At 47.8% G+C, this 22,013-nt stretch overlaps 2 protein-coding genes across 2 annotated transcripts in view; one reads left to right on the top strand and one right to left on the bottom strand.

Moving 5' to 3' along the window:
- Positions 1-22,013, bottom strand: part of PRR11 (proline rich 11) — a 49,684-nt gene that overhangs the window by 11,075 nt on the left and 16,596 nt on the right. The window contains exons 3-5 of the mRNA XM_008970554.5: positions 9,018-9,168; positions 8,664-8,786; positions 529-771 (exon numbers count right to left, since the gene is read on the bottom strand). Of these exons, the coding sequence (XP_008968802.1) occupies positions 529-771; positions 8,664-8,786; positions 9,018-9,168 (517 nt within the window). The remainder of the gene's footprint in view (positions 1-528; positions 772-8,663; positions 8,787-9,017; positions 9,169-22,013) is intronic.
- Positions 11,208-20,376, top strand: LOC103785924 (speedy protein E4). Its single transcript, XM_063598833.1, is given in 7 exon segments — positions 11,208-11,462; positions 14,321-14,551; positions 15,677-15,735; positions 16,950-17,035; positions 19,061-19,229; positions 19,352-19,474; positions 20,272-20,376. Coding segments are annotated over 7 exon segments (882 nt in total). The 5' UTR covers positions 11,208-11,353.

The raw sequence follows: 22,013 nt of genomic DNA, 5'->3' as shown, positions 1-22,013 counted from the left end.
TGGGAAGACTCTGGATTTAATTCAGCTACATTAAACCAAATTATCCATAGTGAAAATTCAGCAGATTTTAAAACAGGGTCATGCCTGTCTTAGTGATTCACAAATTGTCTGGTCCCCTTGGTAAATAAGTAACTGAAATAGAGATTGGTTCTCCAGCCTAATGATATGAAACTTTGGAATCCACTAACTCTTTGTTCTGACTTTACTCTCTAAGCAATCTTCTATTCTAAATTTGGTTTCCTAGGGAGGTTTTCTTCCCTAGGAAAAAGCCATGCTGAGAAGCGAATAGGAATCTTCCACTCTACTGGGTTTCACACACATCACTTTCATTTCTCAATCCAGCTTCTAGGAATTTCTCAGGAACTGAGATTTTAAAAACACAATAATTAAGATACAGAATCAGAACAAAATATAGCCTTCTGGCCCAAGCCCTGATTAGCCTGGCCTTAAAAGGCCACTTGGCTTTACTCCTATATTACACACTCACCAAAACATATCAAAACATATCATTACTAGATTGTTACCTACCTGAAGTGCTTTAGCGAGACTGGGTTTTCTGAGCAACACAGGTGCTAGTGGTGGTGGAGGAGGTGGCAGAGGGGGAGGTGGAGGAGGAGGAGGAAGATGGCTGGCTGGCTGTGGCAGTGTGGGAGGAAGCACAGCTTTGGAGTCTCCAGGGGTGATCAGAATGCAGGCAGGCACATTTGTAAGTTTACCACTCATGTGACATGTTTGACCACAGCTTGGACAGGAAGAACTTTCTGAGATAGTCTGGAAGAAGACATCACATTTGGCAAATAAATAACAAGTTAATTTGATTCTTGAGGGTGAGAGTCATCTAAATAATAGCTACCATGTATTGAATGCTTTCTCAGTGTACCATGTGCTTCCTGATATTTTCTCATTTATAATCATAAGTTTCTTCATTTCATTCATTTGTTTATTTTGTATGTGCTATATGCCAGGCACTATAGGTACAATGTGAGCCCTGTGTGTCACCTCATGGAGCTGACAGTTCGGTGACAGAAGACAGACATTAAACATGCACAGAAGGCCAGGAATGGTGGTGCACACCTGTAATCCCAGCACTTTGGAAGGCTGAATCCAGCGAATTGCTTGAGCCCAGGAGTTTGAGACCAGCCTGGACAACATAGTGAGATCTCATCTCAAACAAACATGCACAAACACACTTGAAACAAAACAATACTTCAATAAGAGCAACGAAGTGTGCTATGAGCATGAACAGCTGGAGGCTTGGGAAGTGATATTTAGCCATGATCTCAAGAATAAATTGAGACTTAGCAGACAAAGGGAGATAAGGACTAGGGGAAGAGTTCCTTGCAGAGGAAAAAAATACTTAATACAGCCAAGAATATAGTACTTTCAAGAAACTGATAAAGCAAAGGATCTGGAACATGACTACTGTGGACTGAATTGTGTCCCAGAATTCATATGTTGAAGTCTTAACATCCAGAACATCAGAATGTGACTATATTTGGAGATAGGGCCTTTAAAGAGGTGATTAAGTTAAAATGAGGCCGTTAGGGTGGGGGTCCTAATCCATTCTAACTGGTGTTCTTACAGTAAGAGGAAATTGGACATGCAGAGAGATATCAGGAATGTACTCACACAGAGGAAGGCTGTGTGAAGACATAGAGCGAAGACAGCCATCTACAAGCCCAGGAGGGAGCCTCAGAAGAAACTAACCAAGAAGCCACAGACTTCTTGCTTCCAGACTGTGAGAAAGTAAATTTCTGTTGTATAAGCCACCCAGCCTGTGGTATTTTGTTATGGCAGCTCTAGCAAACAAATACAACGACCCTATGAAGTAAAACGGTGTATTAATTTCCTGTGCCTGCTGTAACAAATTATCCCAAACTTGGTGGTTGAAAACAATTGAAGCTTATTTTCGCACAGTGCTAGAGGCGAAAAGTCTGACATCAAGGTGTTGTAGGAGCTTCACTGCCTCCCATACCTCTGGGGAAGAATCGGTTCCTTGCCTCTTTTGGCTTCTAGTAGCTGTCAGCATTCCTTGGTTTGTGGCTGCATCACTCCAATCTCTATCTCTGTGGTCACATTGCTTCTCTTCTCTGTATGCATTCTCTGTGTGTCTCTCTCATAAGGGCACTTGTCCTGGGACTTAGGGTCCACCTAGATAATCCAGGAAGATCTCCTCATCTCAAAATCCTTACCCTAATTACATTTGTAAAGCCCTTTGTCCAAATAAGGCAGTATTTACAGGTTCTGGGGATTAGGACTTGAATATACCTTTTGGAGGCTGCCATGTAATTCAGTCTCCCACAAATGGTATCATCCCAAATTTATAGAGGAGGAAACTGAGGCCCAGAGGAGTTAAATGACTTGCCTTTTTCTCCTTTGGCTAATTCATCCTGAGGCACAAATTCTGGGAGCAGGGATGGAATTCCAGAAGCTTCTCTCCAGACCAATGAGCACAATGTTGAGACATAGGGGCCTTGCTTAGGGGAGTTTGGAGTGGATATTTTCCTGCATATATCAGTCAGGAAAATAGAAACCACTCTGGATATTGAAAAGAGGGGTAATGTAATACAGGCACTTGGTTACATTTATAATGGAAGAGCTGAGAGGCCTACTGGGTACCATGAGGCAATCTAGAGATTAGCAACAGCAGGAAGGCATTAACTTCCTGAGGCTGGAGAAACAAAAGGTGGAGGTGGTATATCCAGAGGTCTGGAGGTAGGTTTACCCAGAGAATCAAGAAACATTAGCTGGGTGCGGTGGCTCACGTCTATAATCCCAGCACCTTGGGAGGCTGAGGCAGGTGGATTACCTGAGGTCAGGAGTTTGAGACCAGCCTAGACAACACAGTGAAACCTCATCTCTACTAAAAACACAAAAATTAGCCAGGCGTGGTGGCGGGCACCTGTAATCCCAGCTACTTGGGAGGCTGAGGCAGGAGAATCGCTTGAACCCAGGAGGTGGAGGTTGCAGTGAGCTGAGATTGTGCCACTGCACTCCAGCCTGGGCGACAGAGTGAAATTCTGTCTCAAAAAAAAAAAAAAAAAAAAAAGAAAGAAAGAAACATGGAGTATTTATCCAGTGGGAGATGGGGCCAGGAAGGCAACAACTACCATTGCTGGAGAAATCACGCAGTAAAGAGGAGGGGAAGAAACTCCTTGCCTTCTCCCTCCCTCTAGTCTCTCATCAGTGTCTTGCAATAGGCCATCATAACCAGGAACCAGGTGACCTGGAGCTTGAGGAATGTATCCTGCAGGAGCCAGCCCTCCCAGCAATACAGAGCAGAGCTTCTGAAGTGGGGCAAACAGGCCCAGGGACTAGCCCTCACCTGTAACCATTCCTCCTTCTGGTAAAAGCACCTGGGTTTCCCTTCATTCCCTCAGTCCACGTGATCTGGTCAGGATACTCACTCAAGGACTAGACACATAACCCAGGCCAAGTTCTCTTGGCTGAGATGGTTCTGTTATGAGAATAAGAATCTAAGGCTGCCAGCAGCCATGTTGCTAGTGCAAAGGGAGAGTCTGTCTGAGAAATAAACTTACTGTAAAGAAGGCAGAACTGAAAGATGAGACAGAGCCAGAATGTTGACAATATCATTTGAGCCTCTGAATCCAGCCATACCCTAGACTTACTGGTTTTATGGGCTTAAGCCGGATTGCACTGTGTTTCTGTCACTTGTGGCTAAAAAGAATTTTGACTGATACAGCCTTCTAGGTGCTTTCTTAGTGAAGGAAATAACATAAGCTTCATTCTTAATTCTTTTTTCTTTTTTTTTTTTGAGATGGAGTCTTGCTGTGTCACCCAGGCTAGAGGGCTGGAGTGCAGTGGCGTGATCTTGGCTCACTGCAACCTCCACCTCCTGGGTTCAAGTGATTCTCCTGCCTCAGCCTCCCGAGTAGCTGGGATTACAGGTGTGTGACAACACGCCCAGCTAATTTTTTTGTATTTTTAGTAGGGACGGGGTTTCACCATGTTGGCTAGGATGGTCTCGATCTCCTGACCTTGGGATCTGCCAGCCTTGGCCTCCCAAAGTGCTGGGATTACAGGCGTGAGCCACCGTGCCTGGCCCATTCTTAATTCTATATCATCATCCTCCCTGGTACATTGAGATTAGTGATTTGGGGTTAAAATATAAGGAGAGCTGAAATAGGAGAAAAGTCATGAAAGGTAGTGTGTACACTAGAGGTGAAGGAGAGAAGGGAAGGTTTATAGAATTATTTCACACATACACACACACATTCATTCTAGACTTTTTAAATTAAAAGAAAACTTTTTTTTTTTTAGAGACAGGGTCTCACTATGTTGCCCAGGCTAGAATGCAGTGGGCTGGAGTGTCCTGAGGCTCAAGGAATCCTCCCACCTCAGTCCCCTGAGAAATTGGGACTATAGGTGTGTACGCCATGACCAGCTAAAAAATTTAATTTTTAAGGTCTGTTTGAATACTGCCTTGTCACCCACAGCAAACTTCTCTGACAAAGTTACAAAATTATAGGAATTAAAAAAAGCAATGAATTTACTTCCAGAACCAAAATCTCAACTGGTCAATTAGTTTTATTTTATGTTTAATTTAATTTTTTTGCTATTTATTTTTGGAGTCCCACCTAGTCTCAATAATTTTATTTAGGCCTGGTGTGGTGGCTCATGTCTAGAATCCCAGCACTTTGGGAGGCCGAGGCAGGCAGATCACTTGAGGTCAGGAGTTCAAGACCAGCCTGGGCAACATGGTGAGATCCTGTCTCTACTAAAAATACAAAAATTAGCCAGGCATGGTGGCGGGCACCTGTAGTCCCAGCTACTTGGGATGCTGAGGCAGAAGAACTGCTTGAACCCAGAAGGCGGAGGTTGCAGTGAGCTGAGATCACGCCACTACACTTTAGCCTGGGCGACAGAGCGGTACTTTGTCTCAAACGAACAAAAAAATTATTATTATTATTTTTTGTCTCAAATAATATTTTTTGAGACAGTCTCGCTTTGTCACCCAGATTTGAGTGCAGTGGCACGATCACAACTCACTGCAACCTCTGCCTCCTGGGTTCAAATGATTCTCCTGCCTCAACCTCCTGAGTAGCTGGGACTATGGACATGCGCCACCACGCCCAGCTAATTTTTGTGTTTTTTAGTAGAGAGGGGGTTTCATCATGTTGGCTAGGATGGTCTCGAACTCCTGACCTCAAGTGATCCAACCACCTTGGCCTCCCAAAGTTATACATTTTAATAATATATGGGAACATCCTATAAACACTGTTCTGAATATACCTTTACACTTAATTTAATAATGTATTATTATTATTATTATTTTTGAGACACAGTCATGCTCTGTTGCCCAGGCTGGAGTGCTGTGGCGCGATCTCAGCTCACTGCAACCTCTGTCTCCCAGGTTCCAGTGATTCTCCTGCCTCAGCCTCTGGAGTAGCTGGGATTACAGAAGCATGTCACCATGCCAGGCTAATTTTTTGTATTTTTAGTAGAGATGGGGTTTTGCCATGTTGGCCAGGCTGGTCTCAAACCCCTGGCCTCAAGTGATCCATCCACTTTGGCCTTGCAAAGTGCTGGGATTACAGGTGTGAGCCACCACGCCTGGCCATTAGTGTACTCTTTAAAAAAGCTTTTCCTGGGGGAAGGGGACTGATGGTGTGTTCTTGAGATCATACCTCATTAGTACATACAGAACTACCTCATTCTTCTTAACGGCTACATAGTATTCAATTGAATGAATGGATTATAATGTATTAAATTAATCCCATATTCTTTGACAGTTTTCTTTGTAAGTTTTCGCTATTTTTCAAATCACACCGCAATAAATAACCTTGTACATATGTACAAAATTTGGTTGCATCACAAGATATATATTTTAAAAATTCTGATAGATGTTAATTAATTATAGCCCACAGAGGTTTTATCAATTTAGGCCATTCTCAATAACAAGAGAGCACCTGTTTCTCCAAAACTTTTGGTCTTTGATTTGTTTGTTCTGTCAATCTGATAGGCTAAAGGCATTACTCATTGAAGTTTATTTTGCATTTCTGTTTTTTGTGTGTAGCAGTGACTACTAATTGCCTCCCAATATACATTTTTGCCTTCTTCTTTAGTAATAGGAAACCTGACTTTTAGCCGGACACACTGTAATCCAGATGATAGATTACATTCCTCAGGTTCCCTAGTGGCTAGGTATAATTACATGACTATGTTTTAGCGAAATGAGATGTAAGTAAAAGTTCTGTAAATGAGTTTGGGAAGTCGCCTTAATAGGGGTAGTAGGATAACTTTTCTCTTTCTTCCTGCTGCCTAAAATAAAGACATTTTGTTTATGCAAATATTCTTTGAGGCTTTGTCACTGGTACCACACCTAGTCTTGACACACTTTTTTTTTTTTTTTAAATGGAGTCTCATTCTGTCACCCAGGCTGGAGTGCAGTGGCGTGATCTCGGCTCACTGCAACCTCCGCCTCCCGGGTTCAAGTGATTCTCCTGCCTCAGCCTGCTGAGTAGCTGGGATTACTGGTGCCCGCCATCACACCTGGCTAACTTCTGTATTTTTAGTAGAGACAGGGTTTCACCATGTTGGCCAGGCTGGTCTCAAACTCCTGACCTCAAGTGATCTGCCCACCTCGGCCTCCCAAAGTGCTGGGATTACAAGCGTGAGCCACTGCGCTCAGCCCTGATTCACTCTTGAGATGGAGTCTTGCTCTGTTGCCCAAGCTGGAGTGCAGTGATGTGATCTCAGCTCACTGCAACCTCTGCCTCCCGGGTTCAAGCAATTCACCTGCCTCAGTCATCCGAGTAGCTGGGATTGCAGGCATGCACTACCAAGCCCAGCTAATTTTTGTATTTTAGTAGAGAGGGGGTTTCACATTGGCTAGGCTAGTCTTGAACTCCTGACCTCAAGTGATCCACCCTCCTCAGTCTTCCAAAGTGGTGGGATTATAGGGGTAAGCCACCGCGCCCAGCCCCTGATTCACTCTTAAGTGAAGTTGAGCACCTACTCATGTATTTATTTATTTTATTTTATTTTATTTTATTTTATTTTTATTTTATTTTATTTTTGAGACAGTCTAGCTCTGTCACCCAGGCTGGAGTGCAGCGGCACGATCTCGGCTCACAGCAGTCTCCACTTTCCGGGTTCAAGTGATTCTCCTGATCTCAGATGATCTGCCTGTTTTGGCCTCCCAAACTGCTGGGATTATAGGCATGAGTCACTGTGCCTGGCCCTACTCATGTATTTAAGAACCATTTGTATTCCTTTTCTTTCTGCCCAGGATGGCCTCAAACTTCTGTGCTCAAGTGATTCTACCATTTCAGTTTCTTGAGTAGCTGGGATTATAAGTGTGTACCACTGTACCTGGCTTGTATTCCTGTATTTAGGTGAATGCTGTGTTCATATTATTTCCTCATTTTACTGCTAAGTTGTTGGTCTTTTTTGTATTGATTTGTAGTGGTTCTTTATATATTTAATAATTAATCCTTTTCCTGATATTTGAGCAAATATTTTTGCATCTTATTTTGCTGTGCATAAATTTATTTTTATGTCTGACTTGCTATTTAAAAATGTACAAACAAGCCAGGTGCCATGGCTCACGCCTGCAATCCCAACACTTTGGGAGGCTGAGGTAGGAGGATCACTTGAGGCCAGGAGTTTGAGACTAGCCTGGGCAACAAAATGAGACCCCCATCCCTATAAAAAACTAAAAAATTTGCCGGGCAGGTGGCACACACCTCTGGTCCCAGCTACAAGGGAGGCTGAGGCAGGAGGATCCCTTGAGCCAGTAGGTCAAGGTTGCAGTGAGCCATGATCATGCCACTGCACTCTAGCCTGTGTAACAGAGTGAGACTCTGTCTATAAAAAAAAAAAAAAAAAAAAAAATTACAAACAGCTGGCAAAATTTTTTTCAGATCTTCTGCTTTAATACTGACAATATTGAACTTCACCTGAGCTCTGTGATTCTGGAAAATAAGGATGGCCAAAAAATCTCCCCATCCTAGGTGGGTGCAATAGTGCAAGCCTGTAGTCCCAGCTACTAAGGGAGGCTGAGGTAGGAGGATCACTTGAGCCCAGGAGTTAGGAGTTGGAGTCTAGGCTGGGCAACATAGTGAGATCCCATCTCTAGAAACAAACAAACAAACAAAAATCTTCCCACAGTTTTATGTCCAGGAAATAATTTTTTATTTTGGAAGTGATGTGGAACCAACTTTTTCCACATCAGTTAGATAAGCTTTATGGATGGCTCCCTCGTTTATCTGACAAAGCCAGACACAGACCCTCCAAATTCCCATTCTTTGTCTCATAAGTGATTAGCTGAACTGTTCACTGCCACTGACCAATCTGGACAATATATCTACTAACTTGACCAAACTTTAGTCAGGATTTAGCCCTCCCCATAGGCCCTAGAACCTTGACCTATTCTTGGGCTTAAGCAAGCATTGGTATGCTGAAGAATCTTCAGGAAAAGATGTTCCCTGATCCAATCAGCTATCCCAACTCTTCATCTTACTTCCCCATAACCCGGTTTGTTCTACCCTTTGTATTCCTTGCTAACAAAGAAAACTTTTTCGCTTAATGTTTGAGATATAAATCTTATGACTTGAGCATTTTCCCTATTGCAATAGTCTTTTCAAATAAAGTGTCTCCTTACCTAATTCCAGATTTGCTTTTTATTTGACAATACCAACCTTCAGTGCTTCCTGGAGCTTGCATAATTTACTTTCCAAAATGCAAAACTGTTGTTTTACACTGTAAAGTTCTCGGTGGCAGATACGAGATGGAAAGATGGTGTCTTTCAATACTTCTAAACTCTGAAATTAATAATAAACAATTCTGAGTCCTATGAGTAATATGATAAGGACAAGAAAACAGGAACCAGAAAGTGACTTGATGTTTTTATAGAAGCAAAGGCAGACTTGACGCAATAATTTCATCTTATCTAAGTTTAGCTTGAGGGTTGGACTGACTTGAGCACGTATGTATATAAACACCAAGTGTGTAGAAAAACTATAGCGCTGAAAACAGGGATGTCACATCCATACCTGGGTTATGCAGTTCTGGCACCAGCTGTATATAGACCATACTCTATTTGTCCAAAGTTTTATTGCATCTCTGATGTTAGGAAAATTGAAGTTCCAGGATGATGTTAGCCAGCTTCTGCTTTGATATATATCTATTGAAGAAATACCAACTCTGTAGGAAAAACAAAATGAAACAAATAAAAAACTCCTAAGTCAGAATAATAGCCTTGGCCTGGTGTGGTGGCTCATGCCTCTACTGCTAGCACTTTGGGAGGCTGAGGTGAGGAGATTGCTTGAGACCAGGAGTTCAAGACTAGCCTCGGCAACATGGCAAAACCCTGTCCCTACCAAAAAAAAACAAAAAACAAAACTTAATCAGGCATGGTGGTGTGCCAGAAGAGAGAAGAATATGCAAACCAGGTTTGAAGATGGGTTAAATCAGAGCTTTTCATTCCACAAAAGAGAACTTTTAATGGGGTCAGAACATTGATCTTCTAATATATGAAAGCCTGTTAACTAGGAGAGAGATAGCAAACTGTTTTGTCAGGGCCCACCCAGCTCTGGCGGTTTAAAGCGTCATGAATGCAAATTTGAACTCCAGAAAAGCAGAGCTTCCTAACAATGGGACTTCCATAGCAATGGGATCTGCTTCCTCGTTCAGTTTGTGCCTTTCCCATGAGCAAGAGACTCCTAGGAGAGCCACAGCCCATTAGGAAGCCGTATGGGAACTCACTCACAGGTTCTTTGTTTACTTTTTTGAGACGGAGTTTTGCTCTTGTTGCCCAGGCTGGAGAGCAATGGTGCGATCTTGGCTCACGGCAACCTCTGCACCCCGAGTTCAAGTGATTCTCCAGTCCCCGCTCCTGAGTAGCTGGGATTACAGGCACCCGCCACCATGCCTGGCTAAAGTTTTGTATTTTTAGTAGAGACGGGGTTTCACCATGTTGGCCAGGCTGGTCTCACACTCCTGACCTCAAGTGATCCACCTCCTTTGGCCTCCCAAAGTGCTGGGATTACAGGCGTGAGCCACTGAGCCCGGCCAGGAACTGACAGGTTTTTTGGATGGTCTCTGAATGTCATCCAACTCTTTTTATCAAAAAAATTTTTTTGACATAACGTCTTGCTGTGTTGCCTAGACTGGAGTGCAGTGGCAAGATCATAGCTCACTGCAGCTTCTAAGTCCTGGGCTCAAGCGATCTTCCTGTCACATGAGTCTCCCAAGTAGTTGGAACACAGGTGCCAGCCACCACACCTGGCTAATTTGGTTTGGTTTTGTTTTTTTAGAGATGGGGTCATGCTATGTTGCCTACACTGGTCTTGAACTGCTGGCCTCAGGCAATCTTCCTCCCTTGGCCCCCCAAAGTGCTGGGATTACAAACATGAGCCACTGTGCACAGCTGAGATTTTTCGACTTAGTCTTTTTGTACATGCGATATTTTATTCATAGAATCCATAAATGGTAGGGAAATTTCTGAGTTCAGAGCAATACATATGATACAAAACTTAATATATAGACTAGAGTTTCTTAGCCGAACTGGAGGGGCTGGCCTTAGGTAATCCATGGACTCCCTGAAATTGGGGACACCATTGGAAATATGAGTGAGCTCATGGGCAGTTTCCCATGATTTTCAGGCCTCAAAATGTCTCTTGGACTCAAAGATGCCTTAGGGCAGAGGACACGTGTACCCCCAGTATAGAATCTCGGACAGTGAATGTCAGTAAACATTCGGCAGAAAAGCTCTGCCAAATTGAGTGCTCTGATGTGACTTTTTCATCAAGTCAATGTTCCTGGGATCTCTTGTACATGATAATCTCACACTTGTAAGGTTTCATAGTTTCTGCTTACCCTAGTTTTCTTTCCCACCCTCCCTCTCCCACCAGACTGGACTCTGAAATGGGCATGTACAGAGAAGAGGAGACCCCAACATGCTTCAGGCTTTGAGTGGAGAAGACACAGCCTTTGCTGGGACAGGGAACAGATGGATACGGAGACCCTGAAGATGCTTTTGGATGGTGGTCTGAGGTTGGGACAGTGGCAGGAGATACCATTCACCCAGGATCTCCAGGACAAGAGACCAGCCTGGCAGTTACATGTGTTTTTCTTCAAACTGGTTGCCAGGTTGGAATGACCAATGACATCAGAGATTCCAACCTTCCTGATTGGAAGGACTGGACTCCACGGGCATCTGGGAGCTCAAGTGGACAACTGCATCTTCTCAGAGCTGTTCTCCACTCCTGACTTCTCTCAGCCTCGAGAATTGATAACACACCTTCTGGGTCCTAGCAGAGTCCAGAAGAAGGCCTTGGATAGAACAGAGACTAGGTTCCGTGGGTTGGGACAGATTTTGGGAAAGATCATGACCAGCCATCAACCGCACCCCCAGGATGAGGAGCAGAACCCCCAGCTGAGCACCTCAGGGTACCCCCTCCAGGAGGTGGTGGATGATGAAGTGTCGGGACCATCAGGTGAGGGGACTGGAGGAAGAAGAGGTGGGATAGGATTGACTAAGGTGAAGGAAGGGGGCCAGGTGCAGTGGCTCACACCTGTAACCCTAACACTTTGGGAGGCCGAGGCGGATGGATCACCTGAGGTCAGGAGTTCAAGACGAGCCTGGCCAACATGGTGAAACCCCATCTCTACTAAAAGTACAAAAATTAGCCAGGTGGTAGTGGTACACGCCTGTAATCCCAGCTATTTGGGAGGCTGAGACAGGAGAATCGCTTGAGCCTGGGAGGAAGAGGTTGCAGTGAGCCAAGACTGCGCTACTGCACTCCAGTCTGGGTGAGAGAGTGAGACACTGTCTCAAAAAAAAAAAAAAAAAAGAAGGGTCAGAGGTCAGGAAGGAGAACCTGAGGAGGGTGTATGGGAAGAATGGAGAAATTCAGGCCAGGTGCAGTGGCTCACACCTGTAATCCCAGCACTTTGGGAGGCCAAGGCAGGCAGATCACTTGAGGCCAGGAGTTTGAGACCAGCCTGGTCAACATGGTGAAACCCCATCTCTACTAAAAGTACAAAATTGAGCTGGGCATTATGGCAGACACCTGTAATCCCAGCTACCTGAGAGGCTGAGGCATGAGAATAACTGGAATCCGGGAGACAGATGTTGCAGTGAACTGAGATTGCACCACTACACTCCAGCCCGGGCGACAAAGCAAGATTCTGTCTCGAAACAACAACAACAACAAAAACCAATAACAAAAAAACAAGCAAAAAAGGAGGGACTCAGAGAGCCAGGGACCAGGGAAGGACATGAAGAAGTGTTCTGAGGACAGAGATACGGAAGAATGGGGAGGGGAAGGAGCGGCTCATGGGGTTGAGCAGAGGAGAAAGTCAGAAAGATGGCTTGGAGAAGCCAACAGTCTGCAAGGCTGGGGAGGATGGAGAGTGGTTTGGGGTTGGGGTCTAAGGTGGTCAGTTGCAGAAGCATTACATGGTGGCCTGGTTTCTTTACTCAGCCCCTGGGGTAGATCCCAGCCTCCCATGTAGGTCCCTTTGCTGGAAAAGGAAGAGGGAGTGGTTGGACCAATCTGAGGAGTCATCGGAGGAGGCGCCAGAGAAGGAGCTCGCCCCTGAGCCTGAGGAGACCTGGGTGGCGGAGACGCTGCGTGGGCTCAAAATGAAGCTGAAGCTGAAGCAACGGCTAGTGTCATTCGTGCTCCCTGAGCACCATGAGGACTTCAACAGGCTGCTTGGTAGGAGGACACCCCAGAGAGCACCTCCAATCCTGTTCTTTTAAAAACGAGGAAAACTTCCAATAACCACACTTTTCCAATGGGAAAAATATGCCCCCAGTGGGTGAGCTCTCCATGCGGGAGGACTCAGAAGTGATCACTCATGAGGGACGCTTAGGAGATGATAGAGGATTAGGCTGGAGTTGATAAAGTTTGGCTCTCGGGATAAGAAAGCTTGGTTTTGGGCTGGGCGCTGTGGCTCACGTCTGTAATCCCAGCACTTTCGGAGGCCGAGGCGGGCGGATTACGAGGTCAGGAGATCGAAACCATCCTGGCTAACATGGTGAAACACAGTCTCTACTAAAAATACAAAAAATTAGCTGGGCGTGGTGGTGGGCGCCTGTAGTCCTAGCTACTTGGGAGGCTGAGGCAGCAGAACGGCGTGAACCCCGGAGGTGTTGCTTGCAGTGAGCTGAGATCGCGCCACTGCACTCCAGCCTGGGTGACAGAGAGAGACTCTGTCTCAAAAAAACAAAAAAACAACAAAAAAAGAAAGTTTGGTTTTGGGACAGGTGCTGTGGCTGATGCCTGAGATCCCAGCACACTGGGAGGCTGAGGCAAGAGAATTGCTTGAACTCAGGACTTTGAGGCTGCAGTGAGCTATGACTGCACGACTGCACTCCAGCCTGCATGACAGAGCAAAACCCTGTTTCAAAAGAAAACCAAAGGCCGGGCGCAGTAGCTCATGCCTGTAATCCCAGCACTTTGGGAGGCTGAGGCGGGTGGATCACCTGAGGTCAGTTGTTCGAGACCAGCCTGACCAATATAGTGAAACCTAGTCAATACTAAAAATACAAAACTTAGCCGGGTGTGGTGGCGCACGCCTGTATTCCCAGCTACTTGGGAGGCTGAGACAGGAGAATCGCTAGAACCCGGGAGGCGGAGGTTGCTTTGAGCCGAGATAGCACCACTGCACTCCAGTCTGAGAGACTGAGACCCTGTGGCAAAAAAAAAAAAAAGAAAAAAAAAAAAAAAAAGGACGGGCCCAGAAGTCAGGAAGGAGCACCTGAGGAGGTGTGTGGGAAGAATGGAGGGACTGAGGCAGGGTGCAGTGGCTCACACCTGTAATCCCAGCACTTCGGGAGGCCAAGGCAGGGGATCACTTGAGGCCAGGAGTTTGAGACCAGCCTGGCCAACATGGTGAAACCCCATCCCTACTAAAAGAACAAAAATGAGCTGGGCGTTATTACGGGCACCTGTAATCCCAGCTACTCGGGAGGCTGAGGCAGGAGAATCACTGGAACCTGGGAGACGGAGATTGCAGTGAGCCGAGATTGCACTACTACATTCCAGCCTGGGCGACAAAGCAAGACTCTGTGTCAAAAAAAAAAAAAAAAAAAAAAAGGAGAGACTCAGAGAACTAGGGATGAGGGAAGGAAATGAGGAAGTGTTCTGAGGACAGAGAGATGGAAGAAGGGGGAGGGGAAGGAGCGGCTCATGGGGTTCAGCAAAGGAGAAAGACGGAAAGATGGCTTGGAGAAGCCAGCAGTCTGCGAGGCTGGGGAGGATGGAGAGTGGTTTGGCGTTTTGGGTCTGGCTCTAAGGAGTTCAATTGCAGAAGCATTATACAGTGGCCTGGTTTCTTTACTCAGCCCCTGGGGTAGATCCCAGCCCCCTGTGTAGTTCCCTTTGCTGGAAAAGGAAGAGGGAGTGGTCGGACGAATCTGAGGAGTCATCGGAGGAGGAGCCAGAGAAGGAGCTCGCCCCTGAGCCTGAGGAGACCTGGGTGGCGGAGACGCTGTGTGGGCTCAAGATGAAGCTGAAGTGATGGCGAGTGTCACCCGTGCTCCCTGAGCACCACGAGACTTTCAACAGGCTGCTTGGTAGGAGGACACCCCAGAGAGCACCTCCAATCCTGTTCTTCTAAAAAAGAGGAAACTTCCAATAACCACACTTTTCCAATGGGAAAAATATGCCCCCAGTGGGTGAGCTCTCCATGCGGGAGGACTCAGAAGTGATCACTCATGAGGGACACTTAGGAGATGATAGAAGATTAGGATTAGGTTGGCAATTGGGATAAGAAAGCTTGGTTTTGGGCCAAGTGCGGTGGCTCACGTCTGAGATCCCAGCATGTTGGCAGGCTGAGTTAAGAGGATTGCTTGAACTCAGGACTTTGAGGCTGCAGTGAGCTATGATGGCACCACTGCACTCCAGCCTGGGTGACAGAGCAAAACTCTGTCTCAAAAGAAAAAGCACAGTAGCTCAAACCTGTAGTCCCAGCACTTTGGGAGGCCGAGGCAGGTCAGGAGTTAGAGACCAGCCTGACCAACATAGTAAAATCTGATCTCTACTAAAAATACAAAAATTAGCCAGGCGTGGTAGCACACGCCTGTAATCCCAGCTACTCAGGGGACTGAGACAGGAGAATCGCTTGAACTCGGGAGGCCGAGGTTGCAGTGAGCTGAGATCGTGCCACTGCATTCCAGCCTGGCCCACAGAGCGAGACTCCATCTCAATAAATAAATAAATAAATAAATAAATAAATAAATCACAATAAAAAATCAAAGAAAGCGGCTTCAGCTGTGCCCTCTGAAACTTAATGTCTCTTGCTGACTTTTCTAAACCTAAGTGTCTCCATCCATAGAGGGGGATACCTAGGCCATAGTCACACCCTGATGTGACTGTCTCATGAGGAAATGATGGGAATTCCTTTATGACTCTGCAGTGGTCCCTCTGTGTCTGCTGGGAGGGCGTTCTGGCTTTTTGCCAGCTCTACATCCTGTAGATTCTCACACCCAGGGCCTCCTTCGGCCTCGTCTCAGGGGAGTCTCAGAGCGGGAGCCTCTCTCCCTTGCCCAGTGAAAGTCATTCTCCCCTCTCCCATCCACCTCACCTGTGGCAGCAATCCTGAGACTTCCCCCTGGGAGGCACACTTCTCCTTGCTGCCCTGCTGCTCCCACGGAAACCCTGTCCTGCTTTTCAAGCTGACATCTGCTCTCTAATCACAGAGGATCCTGTCATTAAAAGCTTCCTCGCCTGGGACAAAGATTTGAGGTTGTCAGACAAGGTAAGGTTGTTCTCCACGGAACCGTGTTCCTGCTTCAATGCACCGCCAGGGGGAGGGCGCAGCTTCTAAACCCACAGTTCCTCTCTTCTCTCCCTCCAGCACTTCCCACCAGATGCTCCCACAGTCTTCTTTTCTTTTTGTGAGACAATCTCGCTCTGTTGCCCAGGCTGGAGGGCAAGGTCTCAACCTTGGCTCACTGCAGCCGAAGCCTCCTGGGTTCAAGGCATTCTCCTGCCTCAGCCTCCCAAGCAGCTGGGATTACAGGCATGGACCACCATGGCTGGCTAATTTTTGTGTTTTTAGTAGAGATGGGGTTTTGCCATGTTGACCTGGCTGGTCTTGAACACCTGACCTCAGGTGTTCCGCTTGCCTTGGCCTCCCAAAATGCTGTGATTACAGATGTGAGCCACTGTGCCCCTCTGGCTCCCACAGTCTTGAGTCTTGGTGCCCACCTTTTTTTTTTTTTCGAGACAGTATCTAGCTGTGTTCCACAGGATGGAGTGCAGTGGCATGATCACAGCTCACCACAGCCTCTAATTCCTGGGCTCTTGCAATCCTGCCTCAGCCTCCTGAGCAGTTGGGAGTACAGGCACATGCCATCATGCTCAAATAATTTTTATACAAACAGTCTTGCTATGTTGCCCAGGTTGTTCTAGAACTGTTGGACTCACTTGATCCTCCTGTCTCAGCCTCTCAAACTTCTGGGATCACAGGCTTGAGCTGCCACTCCCGGCTATTCTTGGTCTTTTTATGATTTGTCAGCATCTCCCTCAGGACTCTCCTGGTCTCTTGCTGAGTGAATGAGTGGCCCCTGCCTCTCCTATGGGTCATTTGGGATCTGAGCTCTGGGCCGCAGTCAGGCCGCAGCCCTGAAGCTCCTGGCCCCTTTACTCTCAGTTCTTTGGGACAGTTCTCTGCCTGGCACACAAAAGACCCTCCTGATACCAGCCGACCTAGACACACTCCTTCAAAGATCCCATCAGAGCCCACCATCCTGGGAGCATCACCAACATGCCTTCCTCCAGCTTCTCGGATTTGCATCCGACCTTCAAATACCCCACCACCCCGCAATTTCCACATGAGCACAGTCACCCCAACACTCAGGTCCCTTCTCTGATGGGCAAACCCTCCCTAGACCCCCATTCCACTGTCTCCACGATCTTCCTCTCCCAAGATGTGACCTCTCCCTCTCTGTGTTCCTTTCTCTCCACCAGTATCTCCTGGCTATGGTCATAGCATATTTTAGCCGCGCCGGCCTCTTCTCCCGGCAATACCAATGCATTCATTTATTCCTGGCTCTGTGAGTGGTTTGCTTCCTCCTATCTGTCAATATCCAATACCCTGGGACAGCGGGGGAAGTGGGATTCCAGCCTTTCATTTATTCTTGCACCTATTTGTCCTCTTTACTCTGTGTACAAAAAAGAGGATTATACTATCTTGATTTTAGACTGCTGTTTCTAAAAAGAAACTCAGGCTGGGCGCGGTGGCTCACGCCTGTAATCCCAGCACTTTGGGAGGCCGAGGCAAGCAGATCACTTGAGGTCAGGAGTTTGAGACCAGCCTGACTAACATGGCAAAACCCCATCTCTACTAAAAATAGAAAAATTAGCCAGGCATGGTGGTGTGCACCTGAAATCCAAACTACTCGGGAGGCTCAGGCAAGAGAACCCGTTGAACCCAGGAGGTAGACGTTGCAGTAAGCTAAGTTTGGGCCACTGCATTCCAGCCTGGGCAACAGAGCGAGACTTTTTCTCAAAAAAAAAAAAAAGCCAAAAAAAACAAATTCCAACGCCAGTGTACAAATAAAAGAATAAAACAAAAGGAACCATAAACCGCTCCTAAGGGGAGAAGAAAAGGAGCAAAGGAGCGGACACGATGCTTCCCCCAGCAAGCAGACATTTCTGGTTCTTCTGTCTCTCTCCTTCCCATATCAACTGCAAATGCCATCGACCTCCTCCGGGTTCCTATGACAGAGGCAACAGTTCAGGTCCCCCTCGCATCACTCGAATCCACTGTCAAATGCTCCCTGCTGGGGCCTCCTGGAGTCTCTCCCCAAGCCTGGGGGCTTCCTAGTGCAGCCTGAGCATCTTTCCAAAGCACAACACCCTCACTGCCCACCTGAACAACTTCCTTAGCTGATGTCTTTCTAAATTGAGGCCAGGGTCCACAGTGCAAATTCCACCCTCTCTATAATCTCTACAACCAAACTGGCTCGCCATCTTGGTGTTTCCTGGTGTGGCTTCATCGCTCTTTCCAAATGCCCTCCACTCGACTTTGCGTTTGTGTTTTCTGTCTGGGTGTCCCGCACACATGTGGTTCTGAAGGGAAGGACCCATTCCTTAAAGTCAGTTCACCCCATAGCCTCTGTGATGCCTTCCCTCATCTTGCAACTTTTACATGCTTGTAGCTCTCCAGTTACATCCTATTATAATGTGATATTGGGATTAGGTCATCTGCCCTGATTACTCCCAGTCCCATTAGACTAGATGCCTGTAGAAGGCAGGGTCTTGGCACAATATCAATGTATTCAATTTCTTTTATTTTTTTGAGACAGACTTGCCCTGTCCCCCAAGCTGGAGTGCAGTGGTGAGATCATAGCTCACTGCAGCCTCCATATCCTGTACTCCAGTGATCCTCCCACCTCAGCCTCCGGATTAGCTTTGACTACAGGGCTGTGACACCACACCTGGACAGTTATTTATTTATTTATTGAGACAGAGTCTTGTTCTGCCTCTTAGGCTGGAATGGAGTGGCCCAATCTCGGCTCACTGCAACCTCCTCCTCCTGGGTTCATGTAATTCTTGTGCCTCAGCCTCTTGCGTAGCTAGGACTAAGAGGTGTGCCACCACACCACGCTGATTTTTGTATCTTTAGTAGATATGGGGCTGGTCTCGAACTCCTGGCCTCAAGCGACCCACCTGCTTCAGCCTCCCAAATTGCTGGGATTACAGGCATGAGCCACCACGTCTGGCGTGTCTTTTACATTTTTTATAGAGACGAGGGTCTTGCTATGTTGCCCAGGCTCATCTCAAACTCCTGGCCTCAAATGATCCTCCTGCCTCAGCCTCCCAATGTGCTGGGATTCCAGGCGTAAGCCACCACTCTCGGCCACCAGTTGGGTTTTTGTCTTCATCCTGAAGGAGTGGGAGACGCCCTTCAGCAGGCCTCTGACAATCAGGGCCCTCCTGAGGAAGGCATGGTTCTGCAGGGTGGGTGCCAGTCCTGAGCTGAGGATGGTCCCCTGCCCTCCTCTCTGGGAAGCTGACCTCAGCCAGAGGTCTCTCCTGGTGGTGTCCCTGAGCGGCAACCTGATTTCTGTCCCCAGCTACCTGGCCAATGACATGGAGGAGGACAACGAGGCCTCCAAATGAAACATTTTCTACTTCCTGTACGGGAAGAACCACTCCCAGATACCCTTGTTCCATAAACTTCGGTTCCAGTTCTTCCATTCCATGCGCTGGAGGGCTTGGGTTTCCCTGGAGGAGTTGGAGGAGGTAGGCGGGGCGGGGGGAGGTGGAGGAGGTGGGGAGGAATCAGGTGGGCTGGAGGCTGGACAAGGGGAGGGAGGGGTATCCTGGGGAGTCCCCATCTTCTTAAGGGGCGTTTGTTTTTCCAGATCCAGGCTTATAACCCAGAGCACTGGGTGTGGGCATGAGATCGCACTGCGTTTCCTAGAGCTCCAGGGACTGTGAGGCCTGAGGTCATCGGCCTGAGGGAAGGTACATCTGTGTCCTCTGGGGTAAAGGCAGAATATTGGGGTCTATTTTGGAAATCCAAGGAACCCAATTGCTTGATCCGGCTTCGAGCCTGGGCAACATGGCGAGATCCCCTCTCCATAAAAATACAAAAATTAGCCAGGCGATGTGGGAGGATCGCTGGAGCCTGGGAGGTTGGGGCTGCAGGGAGCCCTGATCCTGCCACTGCACTCCAGCCCGAGCAACAGAGTGAGACCCTGACTCAAAAATAATCATAAATACTGAGTTCGGGGAGGTTCATTATGATTGACACACTTGAGTTACCGATTTGGGTCGAGGGTTCAGTGAAGCTTTGGTTCACATCTTGTGCAGCTAACCACGTTCAGCACAGAGCATGAGACTTCATCATGAGGAGGTAGGATTATGGATTAGGCTTCTGGACTCAGGGTTTGTGATGTTGTCACATTAGAAACGGATCTAGCATGGTTACGAGTTTAGCTCTTAAGTAACGCAAAAGGCCCCAGTTGTGATGAAGTCCAAAGCCACATTCTTTGAGGGTGCCCTACTCCCTGGGCAGACCCACCCAAAGTCCTTGCTATGAAGCAGATCACTGGGGCTGACCTTGGGTATATTGAGTGAGTTTTGGAGTCAGGGTTACCAAAGTGTGAGTTTCACAGTTGAACACGATGGTTCAGAAGCAGGCTATAGAATGAAGGACAGGAGATAAAATTTGATTTCTCAACTGCTCTGAACTCTAGTTAGACTTGATGTGGGACGTGAATAACCTTCCTGTCTAGAGAGCCGCCTCCTTTAAGTATGACATCCTCTCTCTCACTTCCAGAACACCGGATCCAGGGGAGATGTGAATTTTCAGCAGGAACTTTATTCCAATGCTAATGACAGACACCAGGAAGGAGGAGAGGAGCCATTTGTGCAGATCATCTAGAAGAACCTGGACTGTTCTAGACGGAGCTGAATAGAGTGATCAAGTCGTCCTCCCAGAACCAGGGGGGTACTTCTGTGTCTGGCATTGGTGGGTTCTTGGTTTCACCAACTTCAAAAATGAAGCTGCCAACCCTCGCCATGTTACAGTTCTTAAAGGTGGCGTGTCCGGAGTTTGTTCCTTCTGATGTTCGGATGTGTTCAGCCTTCTGGCGGGTTCGTGGTCTCGCTGGCTCAGGAGTGAAGCTGCAGACCTTCGCGGTGAGTGTTACAACTCTTAAGGCGGTGCGTCTGGTGTTGTTCGTTCCTCCCGGTGGGTTCGTGGTCTCACTGGCTTCAGAAGTGAAGCTGCAGACCTTTGTGGTGAGTGTTACAGCTCATAAAGGCAGTGCGGACCCAAAGAGTGACCAGTAGCAAGATTCATTGCAAAGTGCCAAAGAACAAAGCTTCCATAACGTGAAAGTGACCCCCACCGGTTGCCACTACTGGCTTGGGCAGCCTGCTTTTATTCTTATCTGGCCCCACTCACATCCTGCTGATTGGTCTGTTTTACAGAGAGCTGATTGGTCCGTTTTCACAGGGTGCTGATTGGTGCCTTTACAATCCCTGAGCTAGACACAAAAGTTCTCCATGTCCCCACTAGATTAGCTAGATACAGAGTGTCAATTGCTGTATTTACAAACCCTGAGCTAGACACAGAGTGTTCATTGGTGTGTTTACAAACCTCGAGCTAGATACAGAGTGCTGATTGGTGCATTCACAATCCCTTAGCTAGACATAAATATTCTCCAAGTCCCCACTAGACTCAGGAGCCCAGCTGGCTTCACCCAGTGGATCTCGCACCGGGAGGGCAGTTGGAGCTGCCTGCCAGCCCTGCGCCATGTGCCCACACTCCTCAGCCCTTGGGCGGGCATGCGATGGGCGCTGTGGAGCAGGGGGCGGCGCTCGTCAGGGAGACTCAGGTGGTGCAGGGGCCCACCATGGCAGGGAAGACTCAGGCATGGCGGGCTGCAGGTCCCGAGCCCTGCCCCGTGGGGAGGCAGCTGAGGCCCGGCGAGAAATCGAGCACAGCGCCAGTGAGCCAGCACTGCTGGGCGACCCCGCGCACCCTCTGCAGCTGCTGGTCCGGGTGCTAAGCCCCTCACTGGCCGGGCTGGCCAGGGCAGCCGACAGCTCAGAGTGCGGGGGCCGCCAAACCACGCCCACCCAGAACTCAAGCTGGCACGCAAGCCGGCGCGCAGCCCCGGTTCCCGCCCGTGCCTCTTCCTTGACACCTCCCCGCAAGCTGAGGGAGCTGGCTCCGGCCTTGGCCAGCCCAGAAAGGGGCTCCCACAGTGCAGCGGCAGGCTGAAGGGCTCCTCAAGGCTGGCCAGAGTGGGCGCCCAGGCGAGGAGGCATGGAAAGCGAGCGAGGGCTGCCAGCACGCTGTCACCTCTCACTTCTAGGAATCCATAGAGAACAGTGAGAAACCAGGGGTGTTTCTGGTTCCACCCCTTTCTGCACCACCACCTCTATTTTTATACTGCTGAATTCCAACCTCCCTGGGGCGGAACCTGGAGGTCCTCTTTCCTATGGACTTGGTTGCCACAGTCCAAGAGCATTTGAAGGCACAGTGCAGACACTCAGATTAGCACAGAATTC

This window comes from Pan paniscus, chromosome 19 (genome assembly GCF_029289425.2).
Source record: "Pan paniscus chromosome 19, NHGRI_mPanPan1-v2.0_pri, whole genome shotgun sequence".
Classification (NCBI taxonomy): domain Eukaryota; kingdom Metazoa; phylum Chordata; class Mammalia; order Primates; family Hominidae; genus Pan; species Pan paniscus.
This window is presented reverse-complemented; position numbering and strand designations above follow the sequence as displayed.